Source organism: Alosa pseudoharengus, unplaced genomic scaffold (assembly GCF_046254945.1).
Source record: "Alosa pseudoharengus isolate Yale_2024_CS ecotype anadromous, Long Island Sound unplaced genomic scaffold, YU_APseudo_1.1 YU_APseudo_1.1_scf_10, whole genome shotgun sequence".
Taxonomy (NCBI): domain Eukaryota; kingdom Metazoa; phylum Chordata; class Actinopteri; order Clupeiformes; family Clupeidae; genus Alosa; species Alosa pseudoharengus.
The window spans coordinates 17,636,742-17,653,225 of record NW_027468565.1 but is presented as its reverse complement, the minus strand read 5'-3'; the positions used below and the strand labels follow the sequence as shown (position 1 = coordinate 17,653,225).

Here is a 16,484-nt window from a genome sequence, read left to right as displayed (position 1 = left end):
GCTAGATCAAGGTCAGTGTTCAAATTACTGCATACCAATCACTTAATGCTATGCAGAAGAGCCTAATCTTTAGGTCATCTGATGTAGGATATCCTAGGCCTTCCTGTGTTTATGGGATTTCTTTGACAGTTACAAAGGGAAAAAAGTGAAGACAGTCTGTTCTGTAGTTCTGTGCTCCCAGTGTTATTTAATAAGTACGTTTCAACCACTCTTTGGGTCTTAATCAGATAGACCTACACCATTATTACATTACATTACATTTGGCTGATGCATTTTTAACCAAAGCGACTAACAACATGGTAACAGTTAAGTTTTAAAGCAATTATGTATTAAGTACAGTAAGAACTAGAAAAGCAATTCCAAGGAATTACCAGTGCATGAAAATGCTAAAGTTGTGATGTAAAATATCATGTATAGTTAACAGATAATACAGAGATGGTTACTACGGTGATGCTAGGATAGACATGGTGGTTGCATAGCTTAATAAAAGTTAGACTGTTTAAAAGCTGAATGTAGATAGTTTAAAAGTTGTTGATAGACAGTAGATAGTTTAAAAGTTGTTGATAGACAGCTAGTTTAATAGATAGTTTAATGATAGTTTAAAAGTAGACCGTTTAAAAGTTGAAGGTAAATAGTTTAAAAGTTGTTGACAGACTGGAAGTTGAATGAATGTTGATATTCAAATAGTTTAATGGCTGTGTATAGGTAGATATTTGACGATAACTGAAAGTTGGAATGGCTCTAATGTTTGCTAGCAGTTATGCTAAGATTTTTAACTATGCTAACCATGCTACTTAGCTAATGTTTTATAGCAGTGCTAGCAATGCTAACCTGCTAACCATGCTACTTAGCTAACGTTTTCTAGCAGTTTAATGAATGTTGATATTCAAATAGTTTAATGGTTGTGTATAGGTAGATATTTGATGATAACTGAAAGTTGGAATGGCTCTAATGTTTGCTAGCAGTTATGCTAAGTTTTTTAATTCTGCTAACCATGCTACTTAGCTAATGTTTTATAGCAGTGCTAGCAATGCTAACCATGCTACTTAGCTAACTTAACTAACATTTTCTAGCAGTTTTGCTAAACATGCTAACTATGTTAACAATGCTAACATGTTAACTATGTTAACCATGTTACTTAGATAACTTAGCTAATCATTTTTAGTAGTTATGCTAACTATGTTAACTAGCATGTTAACATGCTAGCATGCTAACTATGTTAACCATGTTACTTAGCTAACCTAGCTAATCATTTTTAGCAGTTTTGCTAAAAATGTTAACTAGCATGCTAACCATATTACTTAGCTAATCATTTTTAGCAGTTTTGCTAAAAATGCTAACTAGCATGCTAACATGCTAACTATGCTAACCATGTTACTTAGCTAATCATTTTTAGCAGTTATGCTAAATATGTTAACTAGCATGCTAACATGTTAGCATGCTAACTATGCTAACCATGTGACTTAGCTAACCTAGCTAATCATTTTTAGCAGTTTTGCTAAATATGTTAACTAGCATGCTAACATGTTAACTATGCTAACCATGTGACTTAGCTAACCTAGCTAATCATTTTTAGCAGTTTCGCTAAAAATGTTAACAATGTTAGCAATGATAACATGCTAACTTTGCTAACCATGCTAACTAGCTACAGTGGGTAGGAATCATAGTTGATGAAAAGTGTTGACATAGTTGATGACAAGTTAAAAGTTGTTGATAGACAGCTAGTGAATGTATATAGTTTAAAAGTTTAAAAGTTGAATGTAGATAGTTTAAAAGTTGTTGATAGACAGCTAGTTTAATAGATAGATAGTTTAATGATAGTTTAAAAGTAGACCGTTTAAAAGTTGAATGTAAAAAGTTCAGTAGTTTAATGGGTTACATTGTTTAACAGTGGGTTATTGTAGTGAGGACTTTTATTTTGAAACAGTTTTGGGCAGAGGAAACAGTTGAATAGGATGTGTAGTCTTCATTGACCCAGATTGTATGCTTAAAGCCTGAGGCTGCAGGTGGCCTGAACACCTGCCATAGGATTCTAATTGCTTAACGGCCGTATTATGATGTCACAATCGGCAATGTTAAGTCTATGGGGATTTTTAAAAAGTTTTTCTTTAATAGTTTAAAAAGTATAAAAGTTTCAAAGTTGAAAATACATAGCAGCTTTGTCCATTTGAATACCTACGTTACAAAGTTTGAATGAAGTTTCTAAGTTAAACTGTTCAAGAGAAATAGCGTACGGAAAAAGTGGTAAGCGGAACTAGAAAATGCAATTCCAGGGAATTACCATTGCATGTAAATGCAAAAAAGTTGCTGTGTATAACATTATATTACTTACAGTATGATTATTCAGATTACACAGTCTTACAGTATTCTTGAAAACCACTTACTTGGTTAGATGTTAGCTTAGAGTATATGACAGTCAGTAAAAATAAATGGTCAATTCAATATTGATCAACATTCTTTGTTTTAATACAGCAGAATGATACTCAGAATACACTAATGAACACTTACCAATGTAAGCTTGAAGTAAAAATTATAAAAAATTATAAAACAGTTATATATATATATATATATATACAGAACTTGATAATGCCAATCATATTATCCTAAAACAGATTTATTTATCAGTGGTAACTCTGAACTGGCAGCAACAGCTAGAGGCCTCAGTTAATGGTATTAGGTCAAATTTGATGGTGATATATACACTGAAGAATAAAAGAGTCAGCCCTTCAGATGATCAGTTTTAGACAGAACTTAGTTAGAATCTTATTTTTCACACAGCACAGCTCAGGTCTAAAAAGAGAGGTCTAACAGCACAGCTATGTTTCACAGATGATACAGCACAGGAATGATTCAAAGGTATGAATGGTTGACAAATATGATTCACAGGAATGTTCCATATAGTTAGTGAGTATAGTCCTCACAACAATATAGTTCTCAGAATGTCTCAGTGTAGATCTCAGATAAGTCTCAGTATGGTTAAATGGTATGTGCACAGATATGGTTACATGTTTGTAAGAATGTATGTTAGGTATGTTGCAACATTGTCAGAGATGTATGGTTGACAGGTCTGCACACAGACAGGCACACACGTAATGTCATACATGGTCATCACCACTGGTCTGGTCTGGAACCTAAAAGACAAAAGCAAACAAGTTTAACAGTTATGCCAAAACAATACAAGGAATGTCTGCAACAGTAGCCTATTCATGGCTTTCATAAGGTCCCTTTCCACAGGAGTATAATCAAGCACCAAATGCATTCATAATCTAGGTGCTTGATTGTATACACCTGTGGAAAGGGACCTGATGAAACCCATCAACTTTACTTAGGCTACGTTAGAATCAGGAGCATAGAATGAAAACGTAGCCATGGCCTATTTGATACACAAACAAGCAGTGAACAACGTTACAAATTTGGTAAAAATAACAACAGGAGCATATTTGTTAGCTTTAACTAAAATGTGAACGGTGGAAGCTATAACGTTATGACCATCAACAATGAGTCACGTTATTCATGCCCTTCATGACACCCATGATGGGTTTCATCAGGTTCCTTCACACAGTATAATCAAGCACCAGTCTGCATTCATAATCTATTCTAGGTGCTTGATTCTATACACCCGTGTAAAGTGACCTGATGTCGAATAAAATCAGAGCCATATCTGTAGGCCTACTTCTCTGGTTTACGTTAACGTTCTAGTTAAAACGCTGCTGGTTAGTAGGCCTAATGAACAAATGTAACGTTAGTGCATTAGGCCTACGTTTGATTGTCGTTATCTATCGAAACCTACAGCTAACCAGTCACTGTAAAGTTGACAACATATTAACGTTGATTAACAGTGCCTTACATAATCAACGTAGCAAGGTGCTAACGTCAAATAATTCACTAATGTTAAAACGTTAGTGTAGTTTATTTGTTTCATATATTTCATACGCTAACGTTACATAATGTTTGACGACATAAATTACTCAAATACCAAAAACCGGAACACTTACCTTGTCTGTAACTAGAGAAATGTGCCTCTGAAAGAGAGTTTCACGAGCAAATAAAGTCACCACGGCACAGCAGGGCAAGACTGATTGCTTTCAGCTGGAGGTCACGTCATAATGCTAAAAGTTGCCGCCACGGCGGTCAATGTTAACTCTATGAGAATTTCTTGCTCTTTTATCGTAAATATCTCAAAAAGTATAAAGTTCACAAATGTAAAAAGACATTGTACAATTGTCCGTTACAAGACCTTTGTAGGAGTGTTTGAATGATGTCAAACGGTTCAGTGGTTTTAGAGCCTTTGAACGTCAAATTTGGTCGGAAGAAGAATAACAATAATACTAGAAAAGCATTTCCTGAAGGAAATACAGTGCATGAAAATGCAAAAAATATGATGTAAAATATCATACAGAGTAAAAACAAACTATATTGGTTGCTAGGTAGATGAGGTTTAATATAGTTGGAATGACTGAACAGTTAAATAGGTGGATAGTTTATATAGTTAAATGATTTGCTTGGTAGATAAGGTTTAAAGTAGTTGGAATAATTGAACGGTTAAATAGGTGGATAATTTAAATGGTTAAATTATATAGGTAGATAATTGACGATAACTGACAGTTGGAATGGCTATAATGTTTGCTAGCAGTTATGCTAACTATGTTATCAAAGATATGTTAACCAAGTTACTTAAGTTAGTTAACTTAGCTAATGTTTTCATTTTTAGTAGTCATGCTAACTAGCATGTTAGCAATGCTAACATGCTAACTATATTAACCATGTGACTTAGTTAACCTAGCTAATCATTTTTAGTAGGTATGCCAACTATGCTAACTAGCATGCTAACATACTAGCATGCTAACTATGGTAACTATGTTACTTAGCTAATCATTTTTAGCAGTTATGCTAACTATGCTAGCTAGCATGCTAACATGCTAACTATGCTAACCATGTTACTTAGCTAACTTAGCTAATCATTTTTAGCAGTTATGGTAACTATGCTAGCTAGCATGCTAACATGTTAGCATGCTAACTATGCTAACCATGCTAACTAGCTACAGTGGGTAGAAGTCATAGTTGATGACAAGTAACAGTTACAATGGCTGAACAGTTAAAAAGTTCAGTAGTTTAAAGGGTTAAATTGTTTAACAGTGAAATATTGTAGTGAGGACTTTTATTTTGAAACAGTTTTTGGCAGAGGAAGCAGTTGAACAGGATGTGTAGTCTTAATAGGGCCAGTTTGTATGCTTAAAGCCTGAGACTGGCAGTTGATCCAGGTGGCCCGAACACCTGCCATAGGATTCTAATTGCTTAACGGCTCTATTGTGATATCATCAGCCCATGTTAAGTCTATAGGGAAACAGTTTTTAATTAATAGTTTAAAAAGTATAAAAGTTACAAAGCTGAAAAATACATAGCACTCTTGTCCTAAGTAAGACCTACGTAACATAGTTTGAATGAAGTTTCTACGTTAAACGGTTTAAGCTGCATTAAATGCGTTAGAAGAAGAAGAATAAGAAGAAGCCTAGGAAGAACAGTACAGTGCACTTTCATGCACTGTAATAACAGAATATCCAAACGTTTTCAGTAAGCTAGCCAACCATTGTTGCAGAAATCACGTATAAGAAGGTATCCCTTCGATTTCTGTTTATTTTCGCATATTCCAACATAAAGAAATGTTAAAACTGTTGGACATGAAAGGCCACATGGACTACAAACGAACTACAACGTGACGACAAAAAAGTGATGACGAGCCCCTAACTGGGCAACTCTGTTAGCAAAATCTAGCCCGTTTCCAACCTCTGACTTACGCGCTTTTTGGAGTAGGCCTACTTCGCGGACCTGTTCCGTCAGTAAAAATTCAAGTTTATTGGCATAGCCTGTACATGATAAAGATGTCACATCAATACAGATTTAAAACACAAACATGATGCCATAGTGTGTAGCCACCCAACCATTTAATTTAACGTAGGCCTAATCCCGACAGGCCTTTTCTCCAGTAAATAATAAACCAAAAACATAAAATACGTAAAAACTGTATACAGATTAGACTAGGCTAGGCTTCTCATTCGCAGTGGTTCGTGTCAGACTCTAATAAAGTTAAATGAGAAATGATCTGAGCCTGCAAGTCAAGAAACATTTCCGGAGAAAGTATATATTTTTTGATAATGCTGTGCACTTTCTCTTCCGTCGTAGTCTCGTAGTCCTCTCGGTTCTTGAAAGGCAGGTGGCCTGCGAGCTCGCATAGTGCCACATTGAAGGCAGTCTTCTCCTTTGCCCCAAAGCACGACAACCTGGGCCACACAATGATGCGCACTCCTGACCTTTTGGTGTCATGTGCGCCTTCTGCGTCGGGCGGGGACCCTCGAGTTAGGAAAAGGTTATGTGCAACATTATGGTTCACCAAGAAGTCTGTAAGTGTATGAATTGTACTGACAACTGAATGTAGGTCTCCTCCTTCCGTGTATAACAAGAAGCCTCTCGGAAAAGTGTTCAAACAGTGCAAGCCCCTCGCGTTCATCACCGACTCAGCGGGGGCGCTTTCTATGGCCAACTCATGGTTCAGGTAGTATGCGTGCAAGTGGAGGTGATTGACGGAAGCAAATGCCCCCAGGCTGTTGAATCCAACTCGAAAGCCTGGGTCTGTGCTTAAAAGGACACTTTCGATCCCCACTTGAATAGAATGATGTGTCAGTACCTGGGGATAGCACTGGTTTGGTTCTGGAACTATGAGGCTATGTCCAAACTCCAGAGGGCTGACGTTTATTATCATCCTGCAGTCTTTGATAAATCCATCTTCATGGATTGCTTCAGGTACTTCGTGTTTACGTAATTCGAACATAGTTTCGTTGGTATTTGCTTTGTTGAAATTGAACAACTTTGGGTCAAAATCCTGTTTGATACTCAAGATCTCCTGAGGTTTGCGTCTCTGTTGTCCCCTCTCGACATTTAACTGAGCGACCAGACGAGCATGTCCAGGAAGAATTCGTGTTTCTAAGTGGCCGAGGTGATACTGGAAGAGTCCACGCTGCATTCGTTCCACCCAGGCTGATCTCAGATACATATCGAATTTGGACAGATCTGGTGGTTGATCATTTCCTCTAAATCGAGACACATGATTACTGTAATCGGCGTTACTGTAAACAAAGGCGGAACAAGAGCTCTCCATGGCACACAGTACGACAACCGAGAGAGACAGACGGGGCATAAATGAGTAGCCTACAATCTACTCTCACTACCTCTTACCACCCTCGGCAGTGCTGATGATCCTTTTGACTAGTATTACATCGGTGTTTCCAGATATTTTGAGGTCGCCGAGCGTTATATTGTCATTCGCGTAATCATTCCCAAAACTGTCACAACTAAAAACGCTCAGCTAAAATTTTGTCTTTGACCAAATCATCAGATTTTGCTGTTGAAGCTCGTGCATAATGCTCTTCTTCGTCTTGACCAAGTTTACCTTTACCATACTAAACCATGAAAGTATTGCCACCTACTGGTGTGGCCGTTACACAACAATGGTTATGTTCCATGCTAGTTTCTTCCCACCTTTTGCTGTACTATTTTGCTTGCATACTTCCCCCAACTCTGATTTTTGAATTAAAACCCCTCCTGTTTGTCTTTGATAAGAGAAGATTGAAAGCACAACAGAGATGTATGCTGTCTCCAAGGACACCGTTGGCATAGTTCCTTCCACCCGGCATAGGTGGACTTTGGTCAACTGCAACAACAGAAGCTTTCCATCAAAGGTGTTACTGCAATACTCCATTTAGAGATGACACAGGCAAGACTGGTGGTCGCTTTGATGCTGGCCATTTCAACAGGCTGTGCCTCGCAAGGACTGGACACATCTATCCCTCTTCACTTTCCAAGTCAGTGCAATAGAGACCAGTTCTTCAACTCCGCATCCCTGAGATGCCAGGCCTGTGGATCCAATCAGCACCGAAGCCCAAGTGGTGAGTCTTACAGACAGAGAGATATCCTCTGCCACCACTGCCTGCTGAGCACTGTTTTCATGTCTGACATACTTATTTTTTCTCTCAACAGGTCTAGCTTGTACCTGTGATCGTGGTTTTACTATGATGAACCTGGGCAGCCCTGTGGTGCAGTGCACTCCGTGTGTAAGAACTTAAGCTGCGACTGACTAAACATCTTCTGACAGGAGGCACACGGGAGACTGAAAAGAGAGATTTCCATACTTTCCATGTACTTTTACAAAACAAAAATAAATACCATAACTAATGGCATACTAGAAGTACCATATTTTTGTTGCAGAATGGCACAGTGTCACACGACAAGCGGAGGTGTCTGAGGTGCACAGAAGCAGAGGGAGACTGCCAGTGTGGAACTGGGCAAACCCGTGGTGAGTGAGTGCTACTGCTGCCTGGAGATTGGTACTCAACACACCAAACAACAAACTGTTTCACACATTCTACTCTCATGTTGTTGAAAATATGTATGTTCCAGGAATCTGTCAAGCATTTCAAACTAAGGAGTAGCTGTTACTGTCTACCAAAATATATTTTGCCTTTCGCAACATTTCTGTCTCTAAGTGTTTTGGCCAACTGGTGTGTTCACTGTCTTTCCAGTTGAGAGTCTGACTAACCTGACTGCTTCCTGTTTCACTTGTTCCCCTGACACCCTTGGGATTCCGGCAAGTCCCATGTGAGTACCCACTGTGGAGTAAGAGAATAAGCAGTACATTTTTAATACTTGGTGAAGTTTTTAACTCTTACTGGTACCTGTACTTTTAAAATATAATTTGCAGATGTGGTCTGTGTCGAGATTCATTCTACAAAGTTACGGGCTTATGTCATTGTCCTGATGCTCAGCTCGTAAGTAGCTATCATTGTGGCCCTATATGATTATATTTCATTGGCATGTCTCATATACTATTTGCATATAATTATTTAGGTGACTAGACGCACTAGAATCCTGGCTAGAATAAAGTTATCCTTGTCTTACTGTCACACTGTAAGACCATAGATGTCAGGGTCCAAGTAGCCAATCGAAACTGGGGTGTATTTTCTTTGGATATTTGCAAGATGAGACAGTATGCTGAATACGAATTCCTAACAGTAAAGGTGTGCCAAAGATAGCCCCTGATAAACTCAGTCCCAAACAGAGTAGGTGTGTCAGCGTCTTTTTAACTGTAGGCCTACACCATGTAGAGTCAATGTGTCATGAAACCTAATTTGTCTGAAAACGATAGTGTGCCTGGGGCACTATAAACATATCAGATAGCACAGAAGGCAGATTTGAGTCCGTAGAAATGTATACCAGAACATTATGGCAACAATGCGTTTATGCAGGCCGAGGATCATATTTCTGCTCAAGTGCATAAAGGAGGTAGTTTGAGGTCATTAAACATCTGACCTTTTGTAATGTAATGTACCGTTTTTTTTCCATGCATATTTTTATTTCAAAGACAGGTGGAGTCTGTTTTACTAGTACAGATGCAGCTAGTGTGCCGGTGGGTAATATAATTCAGAATTAAACTAGAATATCATTTAAAATAATTTAAATATAATATGACATGAATCTTTCATCTTAAGTAATGTTCAAGCTCTGCTGAACCTCCTCACAGGGAAGTGTACCGCAGGACTCCGTCTGGTTTAAGACCTACTTAGACTCCAGCCTGTTGGGATGTCTGGTGAGGAGTCGGGTGGAAAACACTCAAAACATGATGCTGTATGTCAAGCCCTTGTGTTCAACACTCACATGTGTTCTCCACGCTCCACATGACTTCTTTAGTATTACAACAACCTCACAGCATGCCAGCTTCTGGCCAACATGGTAGCACTGGCCGCTGGAAGAGCCGACAAAGCTGTCCACCTGTATCATCTTGCTGCTTCACACCAGCCACCACTGTATGTCAACTCCTAATAATCTAAACAATGTGTTGTAAACGATAAAGTGTCCACATGACATAGCATGTACTAGAAGATAAATGCTGAATGTGTCTTTTTGTCCACAGTCCTTTCCTGCCAAGACTATACCCCAGTACTGGAACACCAGCATTTCCAAGAGGACTAACCTTCAGAAGCAATGAACAGGTCTCCTCAGCTCCCTCTCCCTCTAACTTCACAGTATTGCATGGAGTTGATGCTTCTTTCTTTTCCCTTAGTTCAGAGAAACCACTGAAGAGGTATGAATTTGTTGAACAACTGGTTGTTTTGACAAAAGTGAATAAATAATATATGCATTCATTGCAGCTGCCTTTGATGCTGGCAAGCTACAGTGCCAGCGGTCAGTTAGTTGGTTGGGAGGATGTATCTGGTGGAATCCTACAGGTGAAGCACAATATGATTTTCTAGAGAAAAAATCATGTAGGAAATCAAAGGATGTCTATTGAATAATGCCTCACATACCTTGTTTTTATAACCCAGCTTTGTCCAGACACCCAGTCAAGACTGAACACAGCTTACCTCTTTGGAACAACCTTTCGACAGTCTGTAAGATTCCTTTTCTGATCTGATGCAGACAGTGATAAACAGTGTGTGTGTGTGTGTGTGTGTGTGTGTGTGTGTGTGCCTGCTGTCTTCTGCTATATGATCTCCTCACATCTCCCCCAGTGTTCCATCTCTGTTCAGGAGCTTCTCATCAAGTATCCTGAGCCAGTGTTTCACCAGCTCTTCCTTCGACACACTGACAGCGATGGAACACTGATGGTGTGGCCAGTCCCCACTCAGAGCCATTTTCCAGAGTCCGGAACCACAGGTGCTCAGGGAACAGTCCCCAATTCACAATAATGTTCCAATTAGGTAATGAGAGACAGAGCAAAGTCATCACCATCAAAGGGTCCACATGTCTGATAGTTGATCTCCTCACTCAGTCCACAGCATACAGAGGTTCTTCCTGGTGGATGGACTCACAGGCAGAGCAGACAGCCTGATGTCACCACCAAGATCCGTCCACTACCTCAGCTCTCTCATGTTCAGGTGAGGTGCCCACACCTAACCTCAGAATCGACAGTGGCCCAGTGCCTGATTAGGTGGAAGTCTACTGCTTTGTGTGGTAAAAAAGTTAACTTACTCCACACCTTGGTACGCCCCTTGTTGGGCCTCAAGCTAACCTGGTCTATGTCCTGAGAGGGAAACCAAAGTATGGCGTGTACACCAAATGCTATCCTTTCTCTCTTTGCTCCGTGGGGTAGTGTGCGCATCCCAACCAGCAGCCCAGGGGCTACTCCAGCTCTCCAGCTGAGCCTTCAGTACAGGACAGCCAGCGTTGCTGACAATACCAGTGTCCTGGTGAGCACTCTCATACTCATGCTGAAATGATTTTGTGGCTATTTCAGTACTATTCATTTGAATAATTCGTATATAATTATGGTAAAATAATTCTTAACATTTATTTCCCCCCTTTAAAGGTGTCATTTGCTGTGGCTTACAGCATGGATGAGGCCGCCATGCAATTGGCCACCACAGTATGCACCTTATCCTTTTTATATAATCAGTGTGGTATATGTGTAGTCTTTTAAATAGTGAACATGTCTGAATCTGTGTGTAGTTTGCTTAGACTTCTCTGTTCATTCTGTAGATCTCAGTGGTAGTGTTGAGTGTCTTGTCCCTCCTGGTGACACTGCTCGAGACAAGCAGCTGGAGTCGGAGATCGGGACAGCACACACTCAACTTCACAGTGAGTTTGGATATGTATATGGCGTGTGTGTGTGTGTGTGTGTGTGTGTGTGTGTGTGTGTGTGTGTGTGTGTGTGTGTGTGTGTGTGTGTGTGTGTGTGTGTGTGTGTGTGTGTGTGTGTGTGTGTGTGTGTGTGTGTGTGTGTGTGTGTGTGAGTGAGTGAGTGAGTGAGTGAGTGAGTGAGTGAGTGAGTGAGTGAGTGAGTGAGTGAGTGAGTGAGTGAGTGAGAGAGAGAGAGATGCAGCTGTGAATGCACCTCAGTATTCCATTGTAGGGAGGCACACTGGCCCTGTCCTGTACAGACCAAATACTCCTGTTTCTTCCCTTTATTTTATAGACGTTAATAAAGTTCATGGCCTTTTTGAGTGGTAATCTGGCAAATACTTTCTTCCTGGTTACTTTTGGGACAGGCGTTTACTGGCTTGTGGCTTTTAAGGTCAGTATGTACACAGCATTAAATCCTTATGTGACACTGAAATTATACATTGTCTTGATACACGGAATTCACAGAAATTAATTTTATATTGAAACTTGATTTTTGTCATTGCTTTTCAAGGCCCAGTTTTCCATTGTTACTGCAATGCTGCCCTCTCCTGGTGGTACTATAGAAATGCATTTTAAAAGCTATGTGTCTCTGGCCTTTATTCTTAAAGTAAGTTTAAAGCTGTTTACAAACTTCATCATATCTTCCTCTTGCTACCTGTATATAAATGGTTTACTGCTCCTGTGTGTATAGGCCCTGCAACTCATACACCTGCTGGTGGTGCAGCTGTCCATTGATATATTTCTTATTGACTGGGAGAGACCTAATAAACCCAGGGCCTCAGGTCTGTTGTTCTACAATTAGGCTAAATACTACTTATTATCAGGTTCAGAATAGCATATTTAAAAAGAGGCATAAAAGGCATTCTTTAAAGCAATTATAGTGACACATGGTAATCTTTTGACACACCATATTCCTCATGTGGTGTAATGTGGTATAAGGTATGATAATTTTGTATGATCCAGGACCCTCAGCTCCTCTGTCTGGTCCGGTGGCGTCCACTGCTCCAGCTGCTCCCTCGGCCTGGAGGCGTCTCCTGGTAGCCAACGAGTGGAATGAGCTGCAGGCGGTTCGGAGGGTCAGCCCGGTGCTCCAGCTGCTGGCTGCACTGCTGCTCCTACAGGTGGGACTGAAGGCCAGCGGCTACTGCTGTTGCTGCCTGGAGCTCTTTGGAAAGGAAATGGCTATGAGAGGATGGTGAAACCCTCTTACCAATGTGAAATAAAGAGTCAGATGAGTTAAAACAGTAGTTCACTCATCGTCATTTGTCTAGTTGAATGATATTGTAACATCTGTTAGCCTGGAAACCAGACTCTCTGACTTCGCAGGGAAAAGAAATCGAGCGGAAGTACGTAGGCAGGCAGAGGCCAGGCTAAACATCTGTGCCTTCAGTGTGAAGAATAGGGCTACATCTGGTGGGTAGTCGTTACACTCACAATGGGAGTGTAATGACTTGGAAGTCTTGGAGGTCCAAAAAATGCATCTTTCATATAACTTCAGTCGTGATATCGTGAGTTGTCGTATAATGCTGTTGAATCTATAATGACAAGATAATATCTCTGGAATATACTCTACCATTCTGTGTGACCGTGTTAATGTTGTCTCAGTGCACCAAGATAGAGCAAGGTCCCACCTTTGAAAGTTTTAGAATATTTTACTAGCATAAATTTTAAAAAACAAATTTAAACTTCTCTAACTTACAATGCTCTGGCCATTAAATAGCCAACAAGCAAACCAAAGAGCCTGTTCTGACAGAGTGACCTCTTCCACTCTCAGGTTGTGGGCCTGGTGAACATGGCCACCAGAGACTTTCGACTAAATCTGCATACTGTGGGAGATGACCTCTCCTCCCTAGACAGCCCCATCCTCAGATATGGCATCATCACCTCAGTGTGGCTAGGACTGGGACTACTCCAGGTAAGCCCCAACCTTAGCTCAGGTGGACATGCTTCAGGTAAAACACTACCTGAGTAGTTTATCAGAGCAGTTATGTATAGGCTGTATATGCCGTCCCTTGTATTGAGGCTATCTTTGTGCAGAAGGAACAAAAAAAACATGGGGATAGAGATATATTTTCAGCATGTCTGGATGTGTGTTTTTCATTCATGTTACTGACAGTGTCCTGTTTCTCTTGCAGCTTCTAATCTATCACCTGTTGTATGAGCGCTGTGTTGAGGACAAAGTGCGCCAGTTTGTGGACCTGTGTTCAATCAGTAATGTAGGTTTCCAGCAATGTCATCTGAACAATATCTGTATTTACAATAACAGTGAACTTATGTGTGATTGGTCTTTTTGTTTGTTTTCTTCTCTCAGGTATCTGTGTTTGTTCTCATGCACCGTTGCTATGGATATTACATACATGGTAGGTCAGTCCATGGAAATGCAGATGTCAGCATCGAGACTTTGCGAAATAACCTTAGGAATGAGGAGGTACACTTGTGGACATACCTAGACACACATGCAATAGAGCGCACACACACACACACACACACACACACACTCACACACACACACACACACACACACACACACACACACACACACACTAACATTCTTTTCTGAAGGAGGACCGCTGTGCCCAGCGTGGTTTGGAGCCCCACTCTGACACCCAGGTGTTTGAGGTTGCGCTGACGGAACGTGTCTGCCAACAGCTGAACAGAGTCACACTGCCTCTAACTGAGGTGTAGTCATCTGTCTATCCTTGATCTTCCATTAGAGCTCAAATCCATTAAAAGGATTCAGACTGAAAGATAATATGCTGTAAGTCTATGATCAGAGTTTACAACTAGAAAATAAAATGAAAATACCTATTTATTTTGTAGCTCAACGAGAGAAGACATGGTGACAGAGCAGAGAGCCAGACCCAGGCAGCCCGAGTCTCCCACAACATGAACACTCTCCTCTCCTTATTCCTTCAGCATGTTAGTGTGTCAAAGATATCATCACTGAAACAAACAACTATAGCAAGTTATATTCCAACCATGATATCAGTGGATAAACGTACACTTTTCCCCACAGTCCCTGAAGGACATGGACTATATTGTGAAAGATAAATTGGCCCTGGAGAGGATTCTAAAGTATGAATTTCAGCAGCCTACTGAGAGGAGTGTACTCTACAAAGGTATTCACCTGTCACCTTACCACTACAGTGTACAGACACATAAACATGAACTATTTAATCTGGCAATGGCAATGTGCAGTGTCAATCATGTTAGTGTAATCGTATATGTTCACACACTGCAGTATCTGGCATAAAGGACTTATGTTTTCAGTGTCACAGTGGTATTATTTGGGCCCATATATGAAACGTCATAGGGCTTGGTGGTAGAAGTGACATGCATGTATGCATTAGCAATTTATCTTTGTCTTTCTTTAGACCCAGATGGTACTGTCTTTGGTGAGGTGCTCTACTATGGTAAAGAACTGCTGCTTCTGATCTTTGACACCCTCCTGTTCTGTGTCATTGGTAAGAAACATCCTTAATTTGAAGCATTGCATTTCCTGGTGTCGTATGTTCCAAGCATAAACATCCGCTTCAACAAACATGAAAAACATTTGTGCTTCCAGTAGCCTGTTCCATTAACTTGAAAAAACATCATGGCCTTTGGTGAAATTCCCTCTTTTTTTATGGCAGATATGGCCTCACAGGACGTAGTGCTTGCAGCAGTACTCACTTACACTGTGCAACAGGTATGTCCAAAAAAATAATAATCTCACACCTTTCGTCACATTGTGCTAAAGGCTGACCTTTGCTTTTTCTTAACACAGGTACTGGATATCATACGTTTCCGTGTCTCCAGACGCAATTTGTCTTCCAAGACCCTGGTGGATCAGTGCTTTCTTATCTGAAGGCTGAGGATCAAGATTTATCTGGTCTTCATTGTGCCAACTGTTGTACAGAGTTCACTTTTGCAAGGCCAGGTTGCAGTATCTAAGTATATAAGTGTGATAATAATCAGCATTGACAAGTAGATGTTTTTATAGATAAGTAAAGTAAACAAGAAAAGTTTGTGAGACCCTCGCTCCATGCAGAAGGACAAATCTGATTGATTACAGTATCTGGCCCCTGTTGGAGGGCAAGGGTAATGAGGTTAGACAAGCTTCTTGTTGCCTATTTCTTTTGCATTGTATTTGTGTACACAATCTATTTGAAATATATTAAATAGAAATGGTAATGGCCTAATATATGGGTGGACTGTGGATTCACTCACTGTGTGCCAGTGATGTCAGTATTGGCTGACATTTTAGGCCATTTCTATGTGCATTATTTGGGAATTTACACTTTAGTTTATCAGGGATTTTAAAACTACTTTTGGGTGATGATAGTCCAACCAAAAGTAATGGATGAAACCCAGGCTAAACAGGCGAAGTGCCTTTAGGCCTAGTTGTTTGGAACATCAATGACTGACATAGAAATAAAGTGTATCAAAATAAAGGTCCAATATTAGATCTGATAAGCTAGCATCTTAAGTGGGCGATTTTCTTTTTTAACCAAGCTCCGCGACCCACCCAGAACGGTTCCGCGTCCCATTTTTGGGTCCGACCCACCAGTTTAGAAACAAGAATATCTGGGTTGAGTTGTTGAGTATTGTCCGTGAATTTAAGGATTTTAACCGCATGCTGTGAAGTTACACGCAGATCTCTTTTACAGAGGAAACCCATGCTAAAATAAAACTCTGTAGTCACGAATTTGATCGTGTTGGTATGAATATATGTTGTAGTATGTGATTTCTACAGTGTAAAAAAATATACTAACATCTTAGAAATGTAAAATTATTGAAATAGATTAAGAAAGCCACCGCTAATGGTGATTTCA

General features: G+C 40.1%; 2 protein-coding genes across 3 annotated transcripts; one reads left to right on the top strand and one right to left on the bottom strand.

Moving 5' to 3' along the window:
* Positions 1–5,925: 5,925 nt before the first annotated feature.
* Positions 5,926–7,420, bottom strand: gdpgp1 (GDP-D-glucose phosphorylase 1). Its single transcript, XM_076266264.1, has one exon. It carries the CDS (start codon positions 7,190–7,192, stop codon positions 6,050–6,052), a length of 1,143 nt encoding a protein of 380 aa, XP_076122379.1. The 5' UTR covers positions 7,193–7,420; the 3' UTR covers positions 5,926–6,049.
* A 152-nt stretch (positions 7,421–7,572) lies between these two features.
* LOC143102564 (meckelin-like) lies at positions 7,573–15,851 on the top strand. 2 transcript variants are annotated; one of them, XM_076266252.1, is made up of 29 exons: positions 7,573–7,940; positions 8,032–8,105; positions 8,260–8,347; positions 8,574–8,649; positions 8,753–8,819; positions 9,413–9,457; positions 9,572–9,637; positions 9,739–9,854; positions 9,962–10,040; positions 10,200–10,277; positions 10,374–10,439; positions 10,578–10,704; positions 10,820–10,925; positions 11,141–11,237; positions 11,357–11,413; positions 11,527–11,625; positions 11,963–12,061; positions 12,182–12,277; positions 12,362–12,452; positions 12,634–12,791; positions 13,445–13,585; positions 13,806–13,886; positions 13,982–14,098; positions 14,233–14,349; positions 14,491–14,589; positions 14,687–14,789; positions 15,045–15,134; positions 15,303–15,358; positions 15,437–15,851. In XM_076266252.1, exons 1-29 carry the CDS (start codon positions 7,760–7,762, stop codon positions 15,515–15,517), a joined length of 2,751 nt encoding a protein of 916 aa, XP_076122367.1. In that variant the 5' UTR covers positions 7,573–7,759; the 3' UTR covers positions 15,518–15,851. The 2 variants fall into 2 exon arrangements, with proteins under 2 accessions (XP_076122367.1, XP_076122358.1); XM_076266243.1 differs by having other exon boundaries at positions 10,560–10,704.
* The last annotated feature ends 633 nt before the right edge of the window (positions 15,852–16,484 follow it).